At 41.0% G+C, this 19,265-nt stretch overlaps 1 protein-coding gene across 1 annotated transcript in view; it reads right to left on the bottom strand.

Annotated features, from left to right (window-relative positions):
- Positions 1-18,699, bottom strand: part of VIPR2 (vasoactive intestinal peptide receptor 2) — a 64,225-nt gene extending 45,526 nt beyond the window's left edge. Inside the window, exons 1-3 of the mRNA XM_072854691.1 lie at positions 18,450-18,699; positions 15,236-15,338; positions 810-917 (exon numbers count right to left, since the gene is read on the bottom strand). Coding sequence (XP_072710792.1) covers positions 810-917; positions 15,236-15,338; positions 18,450-18,500 — 262 coding nt within the window. The 5' untranslated portion in view covers positions 18,501-18,699. The remainder of the gene's footprint in view (positions 1-809; positions 918-15,235; positions 15,339-18,449) is intronic.
- Positions 18,700-19,265: the final 566 nt, after the last annotated feature.

Here is a 19,265-nt window from a genome sequence, read left to right as displayed (position 1 = left end):
TAAAAGTAATATTGTTAAAAAGCTCTCCACAGACACCTCAAAAGCAGAATTAAGTCACTGTGATAAGTTTTCCATCTTTCACCAGCTCTTCATGACAAAGGTTTCTCACTTGAGCAATGGGGATAAGATTCTTCCTACTGCATTTTGAGATACATATGTGAAATGCTATGTGTGCATCATCTATTTTTAAAACCCCACTATCAAGCCAAAGTGCAAAATTAATCCACGGTATATTGACAAGACAGTGGAGAAGATGGTAGACTTAAAACAGTTAAATATTTCAGCAGTCTGAGACACTGATGAGCTCTTTTCAAGTTCCATTAAAAAGCAGAATAAAAGGTTTCATAATAACTATCTTAAATTGCAATAGTGATAATTTTTAGGTATTATGTGTTAATGTTGGCTCATTATTCTCATGAAGGCAAGGCAGAGCTCCTTCAGAGCTCTTAGTACAGAAGCAACAACCTGCATGTGACCTGCTGGCAACTGTTAAAGATGTCAGTCAGGCTCAGCTGCCTTAATAATTAACATAAATAGGTCAAAAAGAGCAAGCAAGGTCTTCAGCCTTGATGAGTGTCATCAGAATATATATTTAGTATCTGACTCAAAGAACACCATATCGACCACAAAGACAATTATTTGGTCTTTTCATTATGTATCATGAACATCTCTGTTAAGAGTCTATTATTTTGACTCTTTAAAAAGAAAATAAAAACCTTAATGCGCAAACCCCCCCCCCCCATTTTTAGCATTTTATGTTATAAAATACCAAAGAGAAGCCAGCAAAAATACATGTTAAAATGAAATACCTGGTTTGCCAGAAAAAAGGCTAAATACTTTTGGACAAGGGACAGTGACAGTCTCTCCAATCTTTGCAGAACGCCAACAGGTGATGTTATCCCAAATTCCAACACATCCTGAAACAAAACCAGCAGTAACAGACTTGAAAGCTCAGTCTGGTCCAAATGACCCTACTGTATTTACCATATAAAGACTTGGTGGAAGCTTTGGATGAGTAGTTCAAGACAGATTAGACTCTTTCAAGAAAGTTTCAAAGACGGTATTTTGTATGAAAATGTTAAGGGAATCATAAGAGTCTGTTGATTAACCAGCTTATTTTTAGGTCAGTTAATACATTGTTTGCAAAATGTCTCATTAAAACTATGTCATTTTGATGGGATCATGCTAAGAAAAGATAAGAAAATGTTAAAAAAAGTAAAAGTAGTTCATTGGAGTCAGCATTACAAATACAACGGGAGCGCATCGTGACTGAAGAATTTTTGGAACAATGGGCATGGACTAACAAAATCATCTCTCCTAAACTAAATAACAGACATTTGAACAAAGAATGCTTCTGTGCATTTATTTCAGGAAGGGTGTGTGTGTGTGTGTGTGTGTGTGTCATAAAATGTTATAGGCATGTTTTACAGTAGTACTAGTAACAACTTGTTACCAGTTACTAGATAGTAACTACTTGTTACAGATTTGCCCATGCTGATGTCTCTATAAATGTGGCTCAAAAGCAGTATCTTGTGAATGAGCATAAATCTTCCTATAGCCCGCTACAGGCACTTGGATCAAGCATGCTATTTGTTTAAAGGTGACTACTTATAATGCATGCCTTCTAAGCTAAGTGAAGAGTTATGAAGGTTTCTGAGTTCAAGCCTTATGAAGAATTATGAGTACAAAGAAGTAAGGAAATGTTATTCATATTATCTCAGTTCAAGTTCTCTCCAAAAAAAAAAAATCATGTGCAAAATTCTGGGCATTTATGTCTTCCAGTAAGGCAACTGACAATCGACAATTTAAATTTGTAATTAACGCTAAAGAGATAAACAAAACTTTTATCCTACCAGTATTATCTCCATGAGATTATTAGAAAGTATAAGGTACAGTTTGTTCCCTTCAGTAGAGAACATGAAACTCGGATTAGGAACTACTCACATCCATGTATAATACTATTCTTCAGAATATTTATAGTATTAGTAATTCACTATTCATTTACTCTGTGCTAGGGAGGTCATGCCCAAAATCAAGCCACCTGAGTTAAATGAAGCTGGAAAAGGAACATTTAAACATTCTATATTTGTGTTAAACCATCTTAGTGCAATTAAACTTGGACAGCTTGTGTTGACTTAAAGTGTTTAGCATCCTACTTTCAAAGTTTAAGTTACTTTCAAAGTACATGTAAACTAGGGAACCCAGGAGTGTGTTACAGAACCAGCAGTTGGATTCACCCCTGGGGGTATGTCCTAGCTGCAGCCTGAAGGAGAGCCAGTGGCATAGCATTCCCATGGGCCTTGCTTTCCTTTGGAAGACATCTAAGTGTGATAGTTGGGAGGGAGCCTCTGTGCTGTACCAAGAATAGGGTTTGGAGATGAAAAAAGAAGATGAGAGGAGGATTATGGGCTAAATTCTGCATTTGGTCACCAATTCCATAGAGTCATCTTTATAGTTTCCCAAGGAAATGCTATTCTCCAGAGGAGTCACTTGTTCATGGGGACTGGGTCTTTCTACACCGCTTTTAGGATTATACAGCTCTAAATGCAGCATCTGTTCTATATTCAGAAAGATGATGCTAAAAAAAAGGGACTACTAATGGGAACACTTCACAAAGTTTATCTGTGTGGGGAGATAACATGCAATGCCTTATTCTCCACTGCCTTGTATGCTGTATCAACCTCCAAAGAGGTATGCAACAGATGTATACTGTTCATTACCTCATACACTCACCCATACTCACTTCAACGCTTTTTCCAGTCAAGCACCAAAAATCTCCACCGAGATTTGGAGATTCCGAATCTCCAATCTATCACAACCTCTCTGGGCAACCTGCACACACACAACTTTCTCCATGAGGAATTTTGCCATGCATCTAATTAGGATTTCCCTTGCTGCAGGTTGCTTCCATTGCTTCTTGTTGTGGTTTTTGTTTGGTTTTTTTTCTGTTCACATCTGAGAAGAGTCTGGCTTCATCTTCTCTATAAGCCCATTAGGTAGATGAAGACAGCAATCAGATCACTCTTCACCAAGCTGAACAAACCCAGCTTTCAGTCAATCGTTATACACTGCATATTCTAGTGCCATCTCCATGCTCTCTGCTGAGCCAATTAATGGCTTTCCTGTACACAGGAGCCCAACACTGGACACAGTACTCCACTGAGGTGCAGCCTCACAAGAGCCAAATAGAGACTGACAATTGCTTCTCTTGATCTACCAGTTTGCTAATGTAGCACAGTATATGGTTAAACCTCCTCTCTGTAAGGGTGAACGGCTGACTCATGTTTAAACTAATATTTCTAAAGCAAACATCTAAAATGGGTCAGAAGAATTTCATCCTAAAAAATGCTGATTTATTCCCAAGAGAGCCTGAAGTTGTTAATTCAGTTGCAGAATCTAGACCTGTCTTTACTCTAATCAACCCCACCTTTATTTGCTTAATACTGTGTGACTAACCTCAGCTTGTCAAGCTCTTCAGTTACCAGAAGCGGACTAACTGTTTTGGTTCCTTTAGTAACTTTGACTCCTAGACCAATGTATTGGATTCCTTCTTTTAGCCTTACCTGAGGGTAAGGGAGATGTACTTAGGACTAGGAACTGTGAGAGTGGCATTCTTTTTATCTTTATTCCACGGTTGGCTGAGAAGTTCCTGTTGCCATTGACAATTCACTCTTTTCAGGTTTCTGGTCCTTACCTCTTGAATGAGTGTTTTTAGCAACTGACTCAGAATGTAATACTCTCTGAACTCCATAATAATTCCTTTTTTCCTGATGATCATGCAGAATTTGTCCTTTCTAGTGTATCTGCCCCAACAGCTGGCTCATACATTTCTTTAAGAATTAACTCATGGGTTTTATCTATGCTCTGTTTTACCTGACTACCTTCTACTCCCTCTGGCACTTGTGGCTTTTCTTTTCGCATTAGTAATGATATCTCTGAGGTGATGTTGACTTGGCTATGTGTATATAATTTAAGAGGTTTACATCTGAGCAAGTCATCTTCATATCCTTTGAAGTCAATGGAACTTAAACACGCTTAGGTGCTTCCTAAGTTGCAGTACTGGATTAAAATCAAGTCCTACATTTCTATGATGCAACACCAGGGCTTATGCAAAGTAAAAGAATATTTACTTCAGCCAATTCAGGTCATGCTTCCTTTCCAACTGATTTTAAGCCAGAAACAACATCAACAACGTGACATACAAGAAAGACAAAGAAACTATTTTCTTCATCTGCCAGCACTCAGAACTATACTGACAAAATGAAACTCTTCTGGCTTTGATGGATGTACTGCCTGAGCCAGCACAAACAAGCCCTGGAGTACACAAGAATAATTAGCATCTTGTGCGACTTCAGACCTTTTTAGTTCATCCGCATTTCCACTAACAAGTGAGAGCTGAGATGAGTCATGAAAATGTTCACGCACACCCATAAAAGCTGATGACTTTCACAAATTTTCCCTTTTGTTCAGTATACTCTCTGTAACATGGTGGATTTGCTACAGTAATCTGCAAACAGCTCAGAGGCCTTTATAAATTTTTGCTACACTGCTATATGGACAGGGCCAAGGTTTTGCTAAAAAGGCAGCTGAACAACATGGGCTTCAGAGTTCCATTAGTACCTTTTCCACAAAAAAACACAAAACTCTTATTCAAGCTTCACTTACATGAAATATTATACAGAAAAACAGAGGTCCAAGTCCTATCCCCACCAAGATTAATCAACACAATTTGTATCAGATCTCGAAGCTAGCTTGCAGGAAGGAAATTAATGTACACATTTTTGACATTGAAAACATTACCAGTCACTAATGTCTTCTGAGGAATGTATTTTTTACCTCAGTTTTTCCTCAGTATTTTAGGACTTTACAGGCATCTACGGCACAGAAGAGAATGATACTTTTTCAGACTCCTTAAATCAAATAGATGAAATAACACAAAAGATGTATTTCCTACACCTAGACTACCTTCAGATGCATCAACAGTCGTGAGAGTGAAACTTGAGTGGCTGTCATCAGAATTCCAAGAAGAACATTAAGCCTCAATTTATATATATTTACAGGCTTATTTATTATGGTACGGGAAATCTGAGAAAACTGCTGAAATTTCCTGGAGGCATTATAGTCACTGAACAACTACAGTGTGCTTCTGAAAACTGGTCTAGGGCTGAATATTGAAATGATGGTGTTACTGGTGCACTGCTAGGGGCTGTTAGAAGTACAACTGTTAAACAATATGCACTTTTCTGGGCTTTCAACTCACACCTTTCCTCATTTCCCCCTCCTCCTATTACTACAGATTTTTGACAATATTGCAGTCATATATCTTTTTCTTCTCTTAGCAAAACACACCCTTATGCAGAGGTGGGATGCAATTAACAAGTCCATTCTCACTACACTTGCATCAATTTGTCTCTTCCATCCCAACAACATATCTCTATTGTACAGCACGAGCTTAATTGTGCACAGTTGAAACTAGCAGTTAATTTCCCACTGATCTTGGAAATTCAAGATGTGGCACAACTGGAGACCTTGGTGAGTTTCACAGGTCTTCAAGTAGATATTGCTCTTTACCCACAATAGTATCCTTTTACAACAATAATGACATATGCAATATTGTCAGAGGGTGACAGAGCATGATTCACTTCATCCTAACACACATGAAAACAGGCCAGAATAATTGCTCCCAACAACTGCTTGTTTCTTGCCAGTGACTATAGAGCAGCCTACAGTGCTACAAATACCTAGACTGTTGGAAAATGAAGGTGCAATAAATGGTATGTTAAATGTGTCTCTTTCTACACGTAGAATATCTAGCTTGATCAAGGTTGACATTCTACTCTATTCACTTACTCTCTACTACCCTCTGTCCAGCCATTAATTCATTCAGTGTTAGGATTTCTGGAATGTCATCCATCACTGCCGCTTTTCATAAAATCATTATGTATGCTTTTATTCTCTGGAAGTTTTACCCATCTCCCGCATAGATAAGCCTCTTTCCTACTATCTCCAAAGGATATTAATCAATTAAGATACAAACCATATTTTTTATAGCTTTAAATAAGGTTTTAACTTTTAATTCTAGTAACAATTCTACCAATAATTCTACAGAAAATACCTCACATTTTAAATAAAACTTAAAATGCTCCAATGTTTATTTTCATGTGTGCAATTTTTTTATCTTATTTTTAAAAAATTATTCTAAGTATCCAAAAGTATTTTAATGTACATTTATATCCTTTTATGTTTGTTCATTGATTTAGTCTCTGTTTGCATCCAGCTTCAATAAATTCTCAAGCCTTGAATGTTTTTGTCCTTTCACCCTGATATGTACACATATAAAACCAGTCCAGCTCTTGATCTGCCTTAGCTCCCCAACTTTTCCTGTGCATCTCTACTACTATACTCTTTACCTCCCTCTTTACCTATTAATAAAGCTAGCAAAGAGAAAAAAATAGGTTCTTCATCTCTATTTCTGTGGTGTCTAGAAGTCCTCTGCACCCTACATATAACAATCTCTTTTCAACATCTTCATTTGCATAATTTATTTCTCTGGTTTGTCATTCACAGCATATCCAAGGAAACAATCTTCCCAGAAAACCTTTGCTCAATGACTCGCTCAGAAGTGTGGCCATGGTGTCACTCCTCTACTGCTCTTCCCTCCTGTTCCTCCAGATGATACTGCAGATGCTATTCTTAGTTAGTTTAAATGAGGTCACTTACTTTATTTTAATGTTTGGTCTTTAATGCTTGTGATGCATTTGCAGATACTTTATAAGGAAAGGAAACGTAACAGACTATAAACTACATTTTGTTTCTCATTTTTTTCACCTTATGTAAGTATTGCCACCACACTCCTCATCCTGCTATCTGAGACCCAGTCTTTAAGCAACAAGTTTGCTTACCTACATGTGCTTCTTCATCTATAAAAATGCATAACACTGAGTTTGTACTGGAAAGTTTTGTTTATATATACATTTTATCCATATATTAACCACTAGGTGGCACTTTGCATTTGGATTTTAAAAATTGCCAATTCAAAGAGAGGTTTAGCATTTTTTAAACTGTCTAGGCATCCATGATACATGAAACAAAGAGAAGGAGCTTTGAAAATCAGCCAGAAAGTTGTCAGCTAGTCCAGGGTTTATTTTTTGAACAGGGAAAAGTTTCGATTTTTGTACTTAACTTGACAAAGCAGAAGCAAACTCACCTCTTATGGGCAATGTTTTCTAGACACTAGGTCTGAACGCCCCAGCATGTAACTTAGGCCGCATGAGAATTTATGAACATATACGGACTGAAATTCTTTCTGCATTTTCACACAAGTAATAAGAGAGAAAGGAAAAGGAGGTGCTAGAGCAATAGCAAGCTAGCAAACTGGAAGCAAAGCAAACACGCAGCAGTACTGCTTACAGCGGTAATAGGAAGAAGATAGCAGCAAAAATACTGTTGCTACTTTGCTAAAAAGTATATAACTTTATAACTTTGCTATAAAGTTATTTGCCATCTACTTTTGTCAGGGCCCTGAGTGCACTAACAGGCCTTAATGGCCCTGATCAGCCTCACGCCCCTGCCCAGGGTCCCATCCAAGCTCAGGTCTGGGCCTTCAGCGATGTTGTGGGTCCACCTGACTTCAGCTTCCTCACACAGCTTCCTTCAGCTTCCTCTGTCTGTGGGTGCAGCTTCCTTCAGCTTCCTGTGTCTGACCCTGTGTCCTGGTTTCAGCTGAGATTGAGTTAATTTTCTTTAGAGTGGCTGGTATGGGGCTATGTTTTGGATTTGTGCTGAAAACAGTGTCGATAATACAGAGATGTTTTAGTTGTTGCTGCACTAGCCAAGGACTTTTCAGCTTCCCATGCTCTGCCAGGTGCAGAAGAAGCTGGGAGGGGACACAGCCAGGATAGTTGATCCAGACTGACCAAAGGGCTATTCCATACCACATGACATCATGCTCAGTATATAAAGCTGGGGAAGAAGAAGGAAGGGGGGACATTTGGAGTGATGGCGTTTGTCTTCCCAAGTAACCATTACGCATGATGGAGCCCTGCTTTCCTGGAGATGGCTGAACACCTGCCTGCCCATGGGAAGTAGTGAATGAATTCCTTGCTTTGCTTTGCTTGCGTGCGCGGCTTTTGCTTTACCTATTAAACTGTCTTTATCTCAACCCACGAGTTTTCTTACTTTTGCTCTTCCGATTCTCTCCCCCATCCCACCGGGGGGGAGTGAGAGAGCGGCTGTGTGGTGCTTAGTTGCCAGCTGGGGCTAAACCACGACAGTCCTTTTTGGCGCCCAACGTGGGGCTCAAAGGGTTTGAGATAATGACAGATTTGATTGGAATGTGCTAGATAAAATTTATAGCTGTTACTGCTGTTAAGCTATTAATCGGCAGGCTTCTGTGCTTGCCATAGGGCTTGCCTGCCTTACTGTATGTTAGAGTCTAGGGCTTGTTAGTGGAACCACGACACCCTGGTTCCCTGCACCAGACCAGATCCTGACCCCCACCTGCAGGCTAATGGCCCCAGCTGTCCCTACCCCAGGGAGGTGCCCGATGCCCGGGGCTGGGGCTGCCCCTGGCTGCCCTGGCTGGGGGTGGGACAGGCCCTGCCTGCCCTGCCTCCCCAGGGGCCCCCAGTCCCCCTCCTCAAGGAGCTGCCGGCCTGCAATTGTGTGAAAATGAAAACACTGGCTGCAAAACGGTCAAGAAGCAGCTCCAATATACCTATGTTGAACTAAAGCGCTGTTGTGAAATTGTACAGAGTGCATACAAGCTCTGATTAGTCAGAAATACTGAGGAAATGTGAATGTAAGCTTTTTTAATTACTGGTCAACAAAAACTACTCATGCACAGCAAGTAGAATTTGGGAAGGCTACAGTATACATCAGATTTAACTAGTTAAACAGAATGATGAAACCAGTAGAGTTTATCTCATATTCACCTAAAATGTTTGCAGTTTATAGGTCTTCAAAAGCCAGCCAGGAATGGCAAAAATACAGTTACTGAGATTTCTAGGGGATTACTGGCTTTTCACTAAATGAAACATTTCAGAAGAAATGCTTTGTTTCCTTTCTGAAGAACAGTTTGCCATCAGAGAATCAAAAATCTCTAAGCCAATTTTCATTTTTAATGTAATTTACATATTTTTAGGGTACTGTAAGGAAATATGGAAGTCGCCAGCTAAAAACTTTGAAAAAAACCCTCTGAAAAAGAAAACATATTTCCATCCACATTTTCTACGAAGTAAATCCTGCTTTCCAATTGCTCAAAATGTTCTTTGGAGACAACAGCATTTATTTTTGTACAACTGGACAGCACTCTAATCTTACCATAAGAACATCATTTTCTATTACACTGGAAAGATATTCATGGATGTATAGTTGAAGCTGTAAGAGGTACCTTCATCTTCGTGTTACCCCAATTTAGACATGCTGTACATTCTTCAAAAAATATCATTAAGTATCAATCTCCTGTTCATATAACCCCCACCACAAAATATTAAAGTCTCTGTAAAGTATTGGGACCATATATTTCTGTTAGTTTGGATTATGTCTAACTCATATGCCATTTGTTGTATTAGTTGGAGCTTTTTTACTTCTTTGGTATTCAAGATTGCTGCCTTTTGGTATTTGAACTTTGGATGTCACGGAGAGTAGACTGCCATGGCCACAGCTGTCTTTATCAGGACTCAAGCACAAAACTATGTGGGGCAATATTTCTTTCAGAATCTTCTGAAAAACACAATAAATTCACTTATGACTGTGCACGTTCCTTTTTCAGGGCTCCAAATGCCATCTATTAATGTCTGCTGCTGAGTGTCTATTTACGTTTGCGGAGGGATAGAAATTTCAGACTTTCAAAATTGTAGAATGTATCCGTGGCCACGTGTTGCCTCTCTTCTTTCCAAAAAAGTTTGTTATTGTCACTCGTAGTAACCTTTATTATGTGAGATTTTTGAATGAGGCTGATCAGGACATTTTCTTGGTCTTCACCGTTTATTTCCTGTTGGTTATTTTTCAGTAGGCAACTCCTTTCATTCAAGGTTTTCTCACCTATTGCCCAGCCTCCTCAAAAGATGAGCCAACTCTGCCTCTCTTCTGCCCTCAAATAATTAAGTATAGCTTCCACAAAGCCCAGACATTGTCAACACCGTAAGGATGATCAGTTTTATGTGGTGTCACTAACGATGACACTTCAATTAATGGAAACCAAAACAGACAAACGTTCAAAGCAGCCCCTTCAGCTCCCCTCATAAAAAAATGTGTGAACCAAAAAGTAGCAGTATGTCTGTACTACAGCTAGAAAAGCAGCAGCACAGAGATTCAAGAAAGGTAAATTTGTCCTGCCAAGAGCTGCAGGTGCTGTATGAAAGGAAGTTCCATGATCCCAATATCTCATTTAATTCTACCTTTAATGCTACCTCGGATAACTAAGCAACACTGCAGTCTGAAATACCGACTCATTTTACAGAGAAAATAGCTGCAAAACCAAACAAAAACTGATGGAAGATCTTGATGAGATTGGGAAGATTAAGAAAGGGGGAACCTTGAGGAGATTCCTTTTCACATAGCAAAAGAAAGGCCTCATCTGGCTTTGTGTAAGTCTCCTGTTTACTGATGTGGAGGAGAGAGTGATCATCAGGTTGGCTTAGTTATGCTCACAGTCAGTTCCTCTTTTGCACAATACAGAGATATATGAGTGTGTGTCTGTATGTGTGGGTTTGGAATGCAAAATAGGCACCTTTCTTACTGGAGAAATAACCTTAACCACAGAGGTTAGTTGGATAAACTAACTTTTGGACAACTTGCCATGGGTCCAACATTTGAATATTCATCCCACTGTTCTGAAGACCTTTCAGAAAGATGTGCTCTGTTTCATCCACAAGATCATGAGCTCAGTGCTGGAATCACTGAGTGGAATTCTACTGGCAGTGTAATTCGGGAGATTAGATTACATAGTGCCATTGGTCCCTCTTGCTTTAAATTTATGAGTAAGTGAGAGTATCATTTTGGTAGTCCTGTCTGTTTCAATTTCCCATTACTAGCTGCATTATGAAGCCTCTCTTTGAGAGGTTTATGAAATTCTTTCCAAAACCATTAATCTTTCCGTCTACATCCCCTCCTCAAAGTTAAGATGCCATATCTAAAATTAAAAATGTTGTCCGACATATGGGTCTCACAAAACACATTTTGAAAAGCAAGAGCCGAAAGACTCATTTAACTGTGCAGCCACTCAGTCCAAAACGAAAAAAACCAAACCCCAGACTTCATTTTTTCATAATGAGATCTTTTTAGAACTTTTTGTTGTAGAACCCTGATATAAAGTCTACTGACTGAGTTTTAACATTTTTTACCATAAGATTTCACTTTTCATTTAAAGGTAAATGGAAATGAATCAATTACTTTATAAGGCAAAATTCTAAATACTGAATAAAGACAGAAATTTGCAGTTGGCTATTTTGTGTGTATTTTCAATCACTTTTATTGGGAGCTTTCTATTTTTTTAAGAAGAGAAGCCATGGGTAGTAGGTAAAAGATGAATTAGTGTTGGACCTCAAAACCTGTAGCTATTATGAGCTATTTACAACAGAATTAATCTGCCCTCCAAAAATGAGTGCAAAGAAAATCCTCTCCTAGGCTTCCAGCTAAGGTGCATCCATACCTCCTCGGGTGTCAAATTACAGAAGGATGAAGAAAACAAATGCAGATGGAAGCTAATGCAGTCTTCATAAAATAAACAACTAGATTTGCTGGAGAGCACTACAGAGAGGAAGGTGCTGCCACAGATCTTTGGAGAGCGACTTTCTTCCCTAAGTGGAGTGTAATACTATCTAGTAACGGAAGAGTATGTGCTAATGCCTGAAAATCCCCCAACGGGTGCAAAGCAGGAGGTCCAGATGTCTAACAGTTTAACATTGGCAAATGAGCAGAATGTAGACAAAGTGGGTCCTGGGGTTTTAATATATCCTTAGCATTGTTTAAAGAATATTTACACAGTATTTATACAGTGTTTCCTTGCAAAACACACTATTGCTTTATTAAGCCATGAAGTAAGCAAGTCCTTCGCAGACTTCGTAGTCAATGATTTTAGGTGCACTACAAAAATTACTCAGTGAAATTCTTCAGCCCTTGTTATGAGGCAGCTCAGGTAAGATTACTATACATCATTTTATTATGTAAAAAAAAAACCAACCACCAGAGTCACCTTTAAATCTTGCCTTTATGTCTCCCTAACTGGGAGGTGAGAAGTATTAGATAAGGTATTCCACACGTAATTGCCATCTAGGCCAAAGGAGAAACTGCCTGTCCCATAAAATCTGGATCCTCCAAAATTCAGTAGCTGTGCATGCCAGCTAAATTCTGGAGCATGTTACATAGAGGCGTGAAGGCTTCTCAGGTGCCCAAGAAGTTAATGAAAAAATTCCCACTGGTTTTGATAATGGAGGCCTGAGCCTCCTGTGGAAAATCTCAGTGAACCTTTATTTCCAAATTCTAGACAGGACCTTCCACTAGATTTCATTATAGCTTTTGTGAGGCAGGTAGCACATACTAAAGTTAGAAAAGCATGACAAGGGCTGTATAACCACCTTTTCTATTCAGGAAAAAGTGAAATAGGTTTTGCGAATTTATTGTAATGAATTATGTTTCAAGTGTACTACAAATTTTAGGTGTGGAGCTAGGACTTGGACTAGTTCCAGCTTGCCAATTTTCATTAGTAATTCTTCTTTATCAGCAGTCAGAGTATCACTGTGACAATCTGCAAGTCTCCGTTCAAAATACTCCTTACATCTTTTATGAATACAGAGAGTTTATTAGGAAAATAAGGACACATAGAGAATGGATATTTTTGGAAATGCAAATGCATATATTTAACATAGGCTCTTCTGAACAGGTTCTTGGTAAAAGTATCTATAACATGAAGCACAGGATAAATTCTCCTATAACATTAAACATATAGGTTTTAAGGGTTCATTACCACGGGGCTTTATTCCAGCCTCCTACAAAATGGAATATTCCCTTAGTTTCAGCCAGGCATTCAATTAAATATATAAATCCTTCCACTGCTGTTTTATCACTACCTGCAGGGCTGAATCAACACCGTCAGACATACTGTCTGCTTCCAAGACATGAAGTTCTTACACAGCAGTTTGCCTTCAGGAGGCACCCCTCTTCCAGTGAAAAGAGGCTGTGAAGAAAATTTTGACAGAAAACGTCCTTCTTCCCCTAGGGTACCCAAAATAAAAGTGGTGTGCATCACAAGGATACCCTTGGAGCAGCCCAGCATCTGGATCACAAAAGTAGATCTTGAAGAAAGCTTGACTTTCAAAACTGTATAATAGCTAATACTGAATTTATTAATTCAAGATTTAATTCATTAAGCTGTGCTAGCAATTATTTCACCATCTGGCTTCACACTAGTCTTATTTATGTAACAGCCGTCTCTCTTCACCACTTGTATAAAGAAAAAAATCTAAATGTAGATCAATTATTCCAGTAAGATTTTGCTTGGAAGAGATATCCATGTAAATTATTCACTGTTATTATAATTTTTCTAATTACTGATCTGGATTAATCAAAATGAAAAATTATAGTAAAATACAAACTGTTGATGATCCTTTTAATTATTTTATTGCATACAAATTTATATTGGAGTATGCACTGAGGGAGTTACACATTCAAATCAAGAAGAGAGGTGGAGAAAGCATCATGAGTTGGGACTCATGTTTATGCTCAAAGGGCACTGCAGATGGCAGATCCCTGAGGTATCATAATCATCTTCAGAGCGCATTCAAAAAGGACTGAATATGAAAAACCAAATACACTATGTATCACCTAGTTCAACCAAAGGAAAACAACCACACTGCAAGAGCTGTAGTATTCCAAGGGGCCCAGTTATTCTGAGATGATACATACCTGGACTACCATATCAAAACACAGGACACCGATAAGGCTTATGGCTTTGTAGAACTAATTTGAAATTAAATACTTCCAGCCACTTAAAGATCATTTAACAACAGAAATGTAATTATTAGTTTTAGGTATGACGTTACTTTGTAAAAATCAAAACTGTATTTTGAACTGAAAAATGTTCAGCTGCTGTTCAGTTCTAAAATTTCTTTCTCCTTTTTCTAAGTCTCACTGAAAGCCCACCCTTCCCTTCAATATTTTACACGTTACCAGAGGAGTGCTGGGCAGGTAACATATGCAAATGAAGCACCCCAAGAAGCACTTTTACCTTTTCACCAGTAGGTGCGTAGAGACTGCTTTCTGCTTACAAGTTCTGGCATACGGTTTACAAAATGTAACTAATCATAAAACATTAATACCTTTGTCATAAAAAAATAAAATTAATAAATACATGCTTCCAACTTTCCTAAAAAGCCAAAAACTTTTAACCAAGTTCTGCCCTAGCTACTTTAATATTACAGATTTGCTTTTCATTTGGCTGTCTGGATTTATCTGTCGCCTTCGTATTTTGCTTGCTGAACAAATGGCTTTATCAGCAGCTCCAACTTACATGAAAAATGTCATTTTTTCATAATCTTATGTTCTACTCACATGAAAATGTAGCAAGGAAATCTAGTAAAATCTAAAATTAAAAAATAATAAACTACATCTCCTCTTCCTTCTTTCTTCTATTAAATTACAATTGGCCATATCTGAGTCCATATATTTATCTTTCTATATATAGAGAAAATAAAAACAATAAAGTACCAGAGAGAATTTGGTTTTGGATGTAACACTACTGTCTGGTTTTTCCTTTGCATGACTCTATAGTACTCTGCATGTGAATCTGGTCTTCTGTCCGAAACATCTTCTGCCTGGGAAACCCAGAGATCATTCCTGCACTAGTACTTTACTTTCAACCATAACTAGAGAGAGATGCTTGGATCCAAGGCTTTCAGCTTTTCCTCAGACTTGTTCTTTCTGCTGGTTCTGTCATCACCAGCCTGCAGCTTCTCTGCTAGTCAGAAAATACTAGCAGCAACAGTTTAAAACATGAGAATGCATTTGCTCCCATCTAATGTCCCACCCAGTGCGTGCCTAGCGCCTGGCACACCTCTCACAACATGCTTGCTGCAGCTGTACCTTTAATGCAAAATCTGCATAAATTCTAAAATACAAAAAATTACAAGCACAGTACAGACAAATACAGCAACTGCATCCGCAACAGCAAAGAAGGTAAAGGGAGAAAATCTTGAATACTCCAGTTGTCTCTACATTACAGCTTATCTTTTCTTACCTTTGTAGTCCACTGGCTTTGCATTCTTTAGAAGTTCCATGCACCTTGTTTCCTCCTTGTGAATCTCCACCTGAAATCTGCATTCTGGATGGACACCATTCACCTGTGTCAAATCAGCAAACAGGCCAGGGTCTTGAAACACGAATTAAAATGCTTTATGAAGGATACAACTACCAATAATGAAATCCACAACTTTAACTGGCACTGGTTTTGCCCAAGTATGTGCTAGGCATTTTACAAACACAGTCATTGCCCATTTTAGCTTCTCACACATTGACTTTTCAAAACAAAATGTTAAAGTTATCTACTACAGCATTCACTGGCTCCTTCCTGTTATTAACGAATATTGTTTCATGAGACTTTTTCCTCCAGAAAAACTGTGAGTTAAACTGAAGCAGGAAAGTAAACACATTTGCTTTTTTTGCTTTTGTAGTAAGTTAGGAAGCTGAAAGTTTAATACGAATCACAGAACATAAAAACAGATCAAACCGCACTCTATTTGACATGGTAAATTTTGCTTTTCTTCCCTTTTCCACCATGTATATTTTACCTCCTGAAGGACCCAGAGTATGATTACTAGATTCAAGCAAGTCCTACACAGGAAGAAAACCCCACTTCTTTAAAAATGAAAGCACTATTGCCTTTGCTGGTTTATAGCCCTGCCTCCAGTTCCCTGGTTTTCAAAAAGGGTTATTTATGTCCATGGAAAGAGGCAGGGATGTAGCAGTATTGGGGAGAGGAATAAGACACTGGGAAGTTGCACTGAAGTCAGTTGGATTCACAGAGGCAGACAGAACCTAACAGAGAAACATGCAGAGTCCATAAGAGACTGCATGGGAGAAATGACTGTAGTAGGTGACAAAGGGGAAAACAGGAATGTCACTGGAGCTGAAGGGACAGTGAGATTAGCTCAAATGAAGTAACATCATCATGAAATAAAATGTGACTATCCTGTACTTCAGTCATCCTCACACTTGCAGTATCACAAACAGGGTGGTCTCTCTCCAAGCTTCTCTCTCCCCTTTTCTCTCTCTTACTTTTCCTAGGAGACATTTAATAGCAGAATCTGGTAATAGTTGATTTGTGAGACACTATTTTTTTAAATGGCAATACTTAATTAATTAAGCTGTGATCACGGACTCAGAACCTAGGACCCGGAGTTAGGACTGAGAACCTGGTTATTCTGCAGTCTCCTTGTGGGCAAGCCATTTGCGCAGCTTTTAAAAATACAGCTTAACAACTATAAGCATAACAGCAGGAGCTGTTACGGAAACTCACGAAAATCTGTCTCTTCTCCAAATGTCTCATTTCACCATTTACAACATCAGAACCTTACTTCCTTTTCTCCATCTTTTCTCTATATCGAAATTATATGTTTTCAGGGCAGATTTTTTTTTTAAGTGAATTTGTACAGATTCTTAACATAAATTATGATTTCTAGCACTTATAATAGAAAGTTCAGCATTATACTGAAAATATGTGTTTTGTTACGTATTATCTACTTTCCAGAGAGCCCTCATGTAAAATAAAGTCCCATATATATATAATGTTTTTAATTGTATTTTCATTTCACATAACAGATTTTGAATATTTTTCTTTTCCAATTGCAAATATTCGGTACCTGAGAGTAGATCTCCTACTCATCAAAAAGTATAATAATTACTGGGTCTTGGAAAGGTAGGTTCCAGTAAATGGAAATGTTAACTAAATGAGGGGTAAATCAAAGCAGCTACTGCTATTAAGAAACCTGCCAAATAAGTGACTTTTCTCTCTCATACTTATGAAAGAACTGCAAGTTTCTCAGTATCAGTCATCTAATAGCGAAGGTTACTTTGAGAACATAAATTTTTTAGTACCCAAAGGTAACACAGCATTACTTTTCAAAACCCAGATGCATGCCAAACTGTAATATACTTTGTTCTAATACATACACCAGTTTCATTCAGATGGCCTTCACCAAGCTAAAGAGATTTAGGCTTCAAGACTATGTGGCACTGACCACATCCCAAAACACATCAAGAACCCCAAAATGGATTTTGAGGGCACGCACCACCTTTCAGGGCTGGTGCTCATGCACCTTTCCCTCTGCTTTACCAAGGGCAGGTTATCCTTTGTAACCACTGAATACAGAACTGCGTGCGCTGTATTGCGCATTGTAAAGGTACACAGTTAGCTGGAAATCCAGCTGAGGAGCCTCTCTGCATTTTCAGTGGCTTAACAATTTTTAAGGCATCCAGAACAGCAGTTTGACTGGAAAAACATTTCTTCTGACAAGCAGCTTACCTTTACCTTCAGCACGGTTTCCCGACTTTTGGTGGAAATGATCTGTTACTTTAAGTTTACAGTAACAAAAAATGGAAAGATTTAGAGGGCAGATTTTTTTATTTTTCGTAAATTATGTTTCCAGCAACATTACAGACTTTTACAAACAACTGAAGAATCGCTTAAAAATAGAAAGATGTTAAAAGCAGATGCCCTAAATTTGAAGACTTTAATATTCTGAATGCTTTCTACGTTGTTATCCGGTTGCATGCATGAAAGAGAAATTAATCATGCAGGCTTTTTCCCCCCATATTATGATTGCTAACGACCGTACCAGGGCAGTGCTCCGGGAAAACTCTTCGCAAACTAGTGGTGGCCACCGGCTGCCGGGAAAAACAGCGGGGATCGAGGGACTCGGCGACGAACGGCCCGGCACCGGGCCCCCTCAGCGCCGCTCCGCCGGGGATGGGGAGCGGGCCCGGCCCGCGCTGCCCCGCCGGGGCGGAGCCGTCCCGGCCCCTGAGGAGCGCTCGGGGGTGCGGGGCGGCGCCCCCCGCCGCCTGCGCCTCCGGCCCGGCCCGCCGCTGCCTGCGCGGCCAGGGAGCCTGTCCCCAGGAGCGCCGGAGGGGAGATGGGCTGGGGGTCCCGGCGGGGGCGGGAGCCCCCTCCCCTGCGAGATCCCCGCCCGGGGACAGCCGGTAAGCGCGAGCGGCGGGAGTCACTTGCCTCCCGAAGTGAGTCGGCGGGGCCGAAGCCTCCGCACCTGCTACGGCTACCGCTGAGCCCCCCCCTCCGGAGAACGGGGGAAGCTGCGAGGGAACCGCCAGCCCGGGGGGTTCCGCACAGGCTCCTCAGGGAGGGGGCGGCGGGAAGAGCCGTAGGGGTCACCCCGTCCGCGGTCTGGAGGGGCGAGTCACCCCTCAGGGCCGGGGGTGAGCGCGGGGTGACTTACCCGCCCCAGGCTCCAGCAGAGGGAGAGGAGGAGGATCGGCAGGTTCCTCATGCCAGCCAAGTGCCGGGGCCGGCGGGCTCCGCTGCCCCGCGCCGCTCCGCGGGCCCCTTTGGAAGGCGGCGAGCAGGGGCCGGGTCCCTCCGCGGCACCATAGGGCCCGGGGGCCGCCGCCGCGCTGCCGGGGCGCCGAGCCGAGCCCCCCGCCCCGCGGGCGGCCGCCGCCCTGCGGCTGTAGGCGGCTTCCGCACCTGCCCCCGGCCGCCTCCCGCCCGCCTGCCCGCCCGCTGCTCCGGCGGCCGTCAGCTCCCGGCCCGACTGAGTCCCTGCCCGCCGCCGCCTCTCTGCGCTCAGCTCCTCCTCTAGACCCCAGCTCCCTTCCCTCCCGCTTCTCCTCAACCCCTCTCGGCTTCCTTTTCTCCTCCTCCCTCTCCCTGCCGCCGTTGCTCCCCCCATAAGGGGTGCGAGTCGTTCCCCTCAGCCGGGAAGTCCCCCGCCCATCCCGGCGACCCGCAGGTGCTCCCCCGCCATCCCGGGCTCCCGCCGGGTTATGGACGGCATTTACCCCGCTCTGCCTGCCTCGAGGTGCTGGAGAAGCCCCTCTTCTCATGCGTACACATCCGAGGGGCCTGGGTACCCGTCCTGACAGCGTACCGGTGCCGGCACTGGGATGCCTGTTGCCCGTGAAACTATTAAGATAATCGAGCACGGTCCCCCCAAGCCAGACACACACGAAAACCCACACACAGATGTGGGGTAAGGGAACTGATCCCTGGCAGGGTCAATCTTACCACTGCGCAGATCAGCAACTGTGTTACA

This window comes from Ciconia boyciana, chromosome 2, assembly GCF_034638445.1.
Source record: "Ciconia boyciana chromosome 2, ASM3463844v1, whole genome shotgun sequence".
Classification (NCBI taxonomy): Eukaryota; Metazoa; Chordata; class Aves; order Ciconiiformes; family Ciconiidae; genus Ciconia; species Ciconia boyciana.
This window is presented reverse-complemented; position numbering and strand designations above follow the sequence as displayed.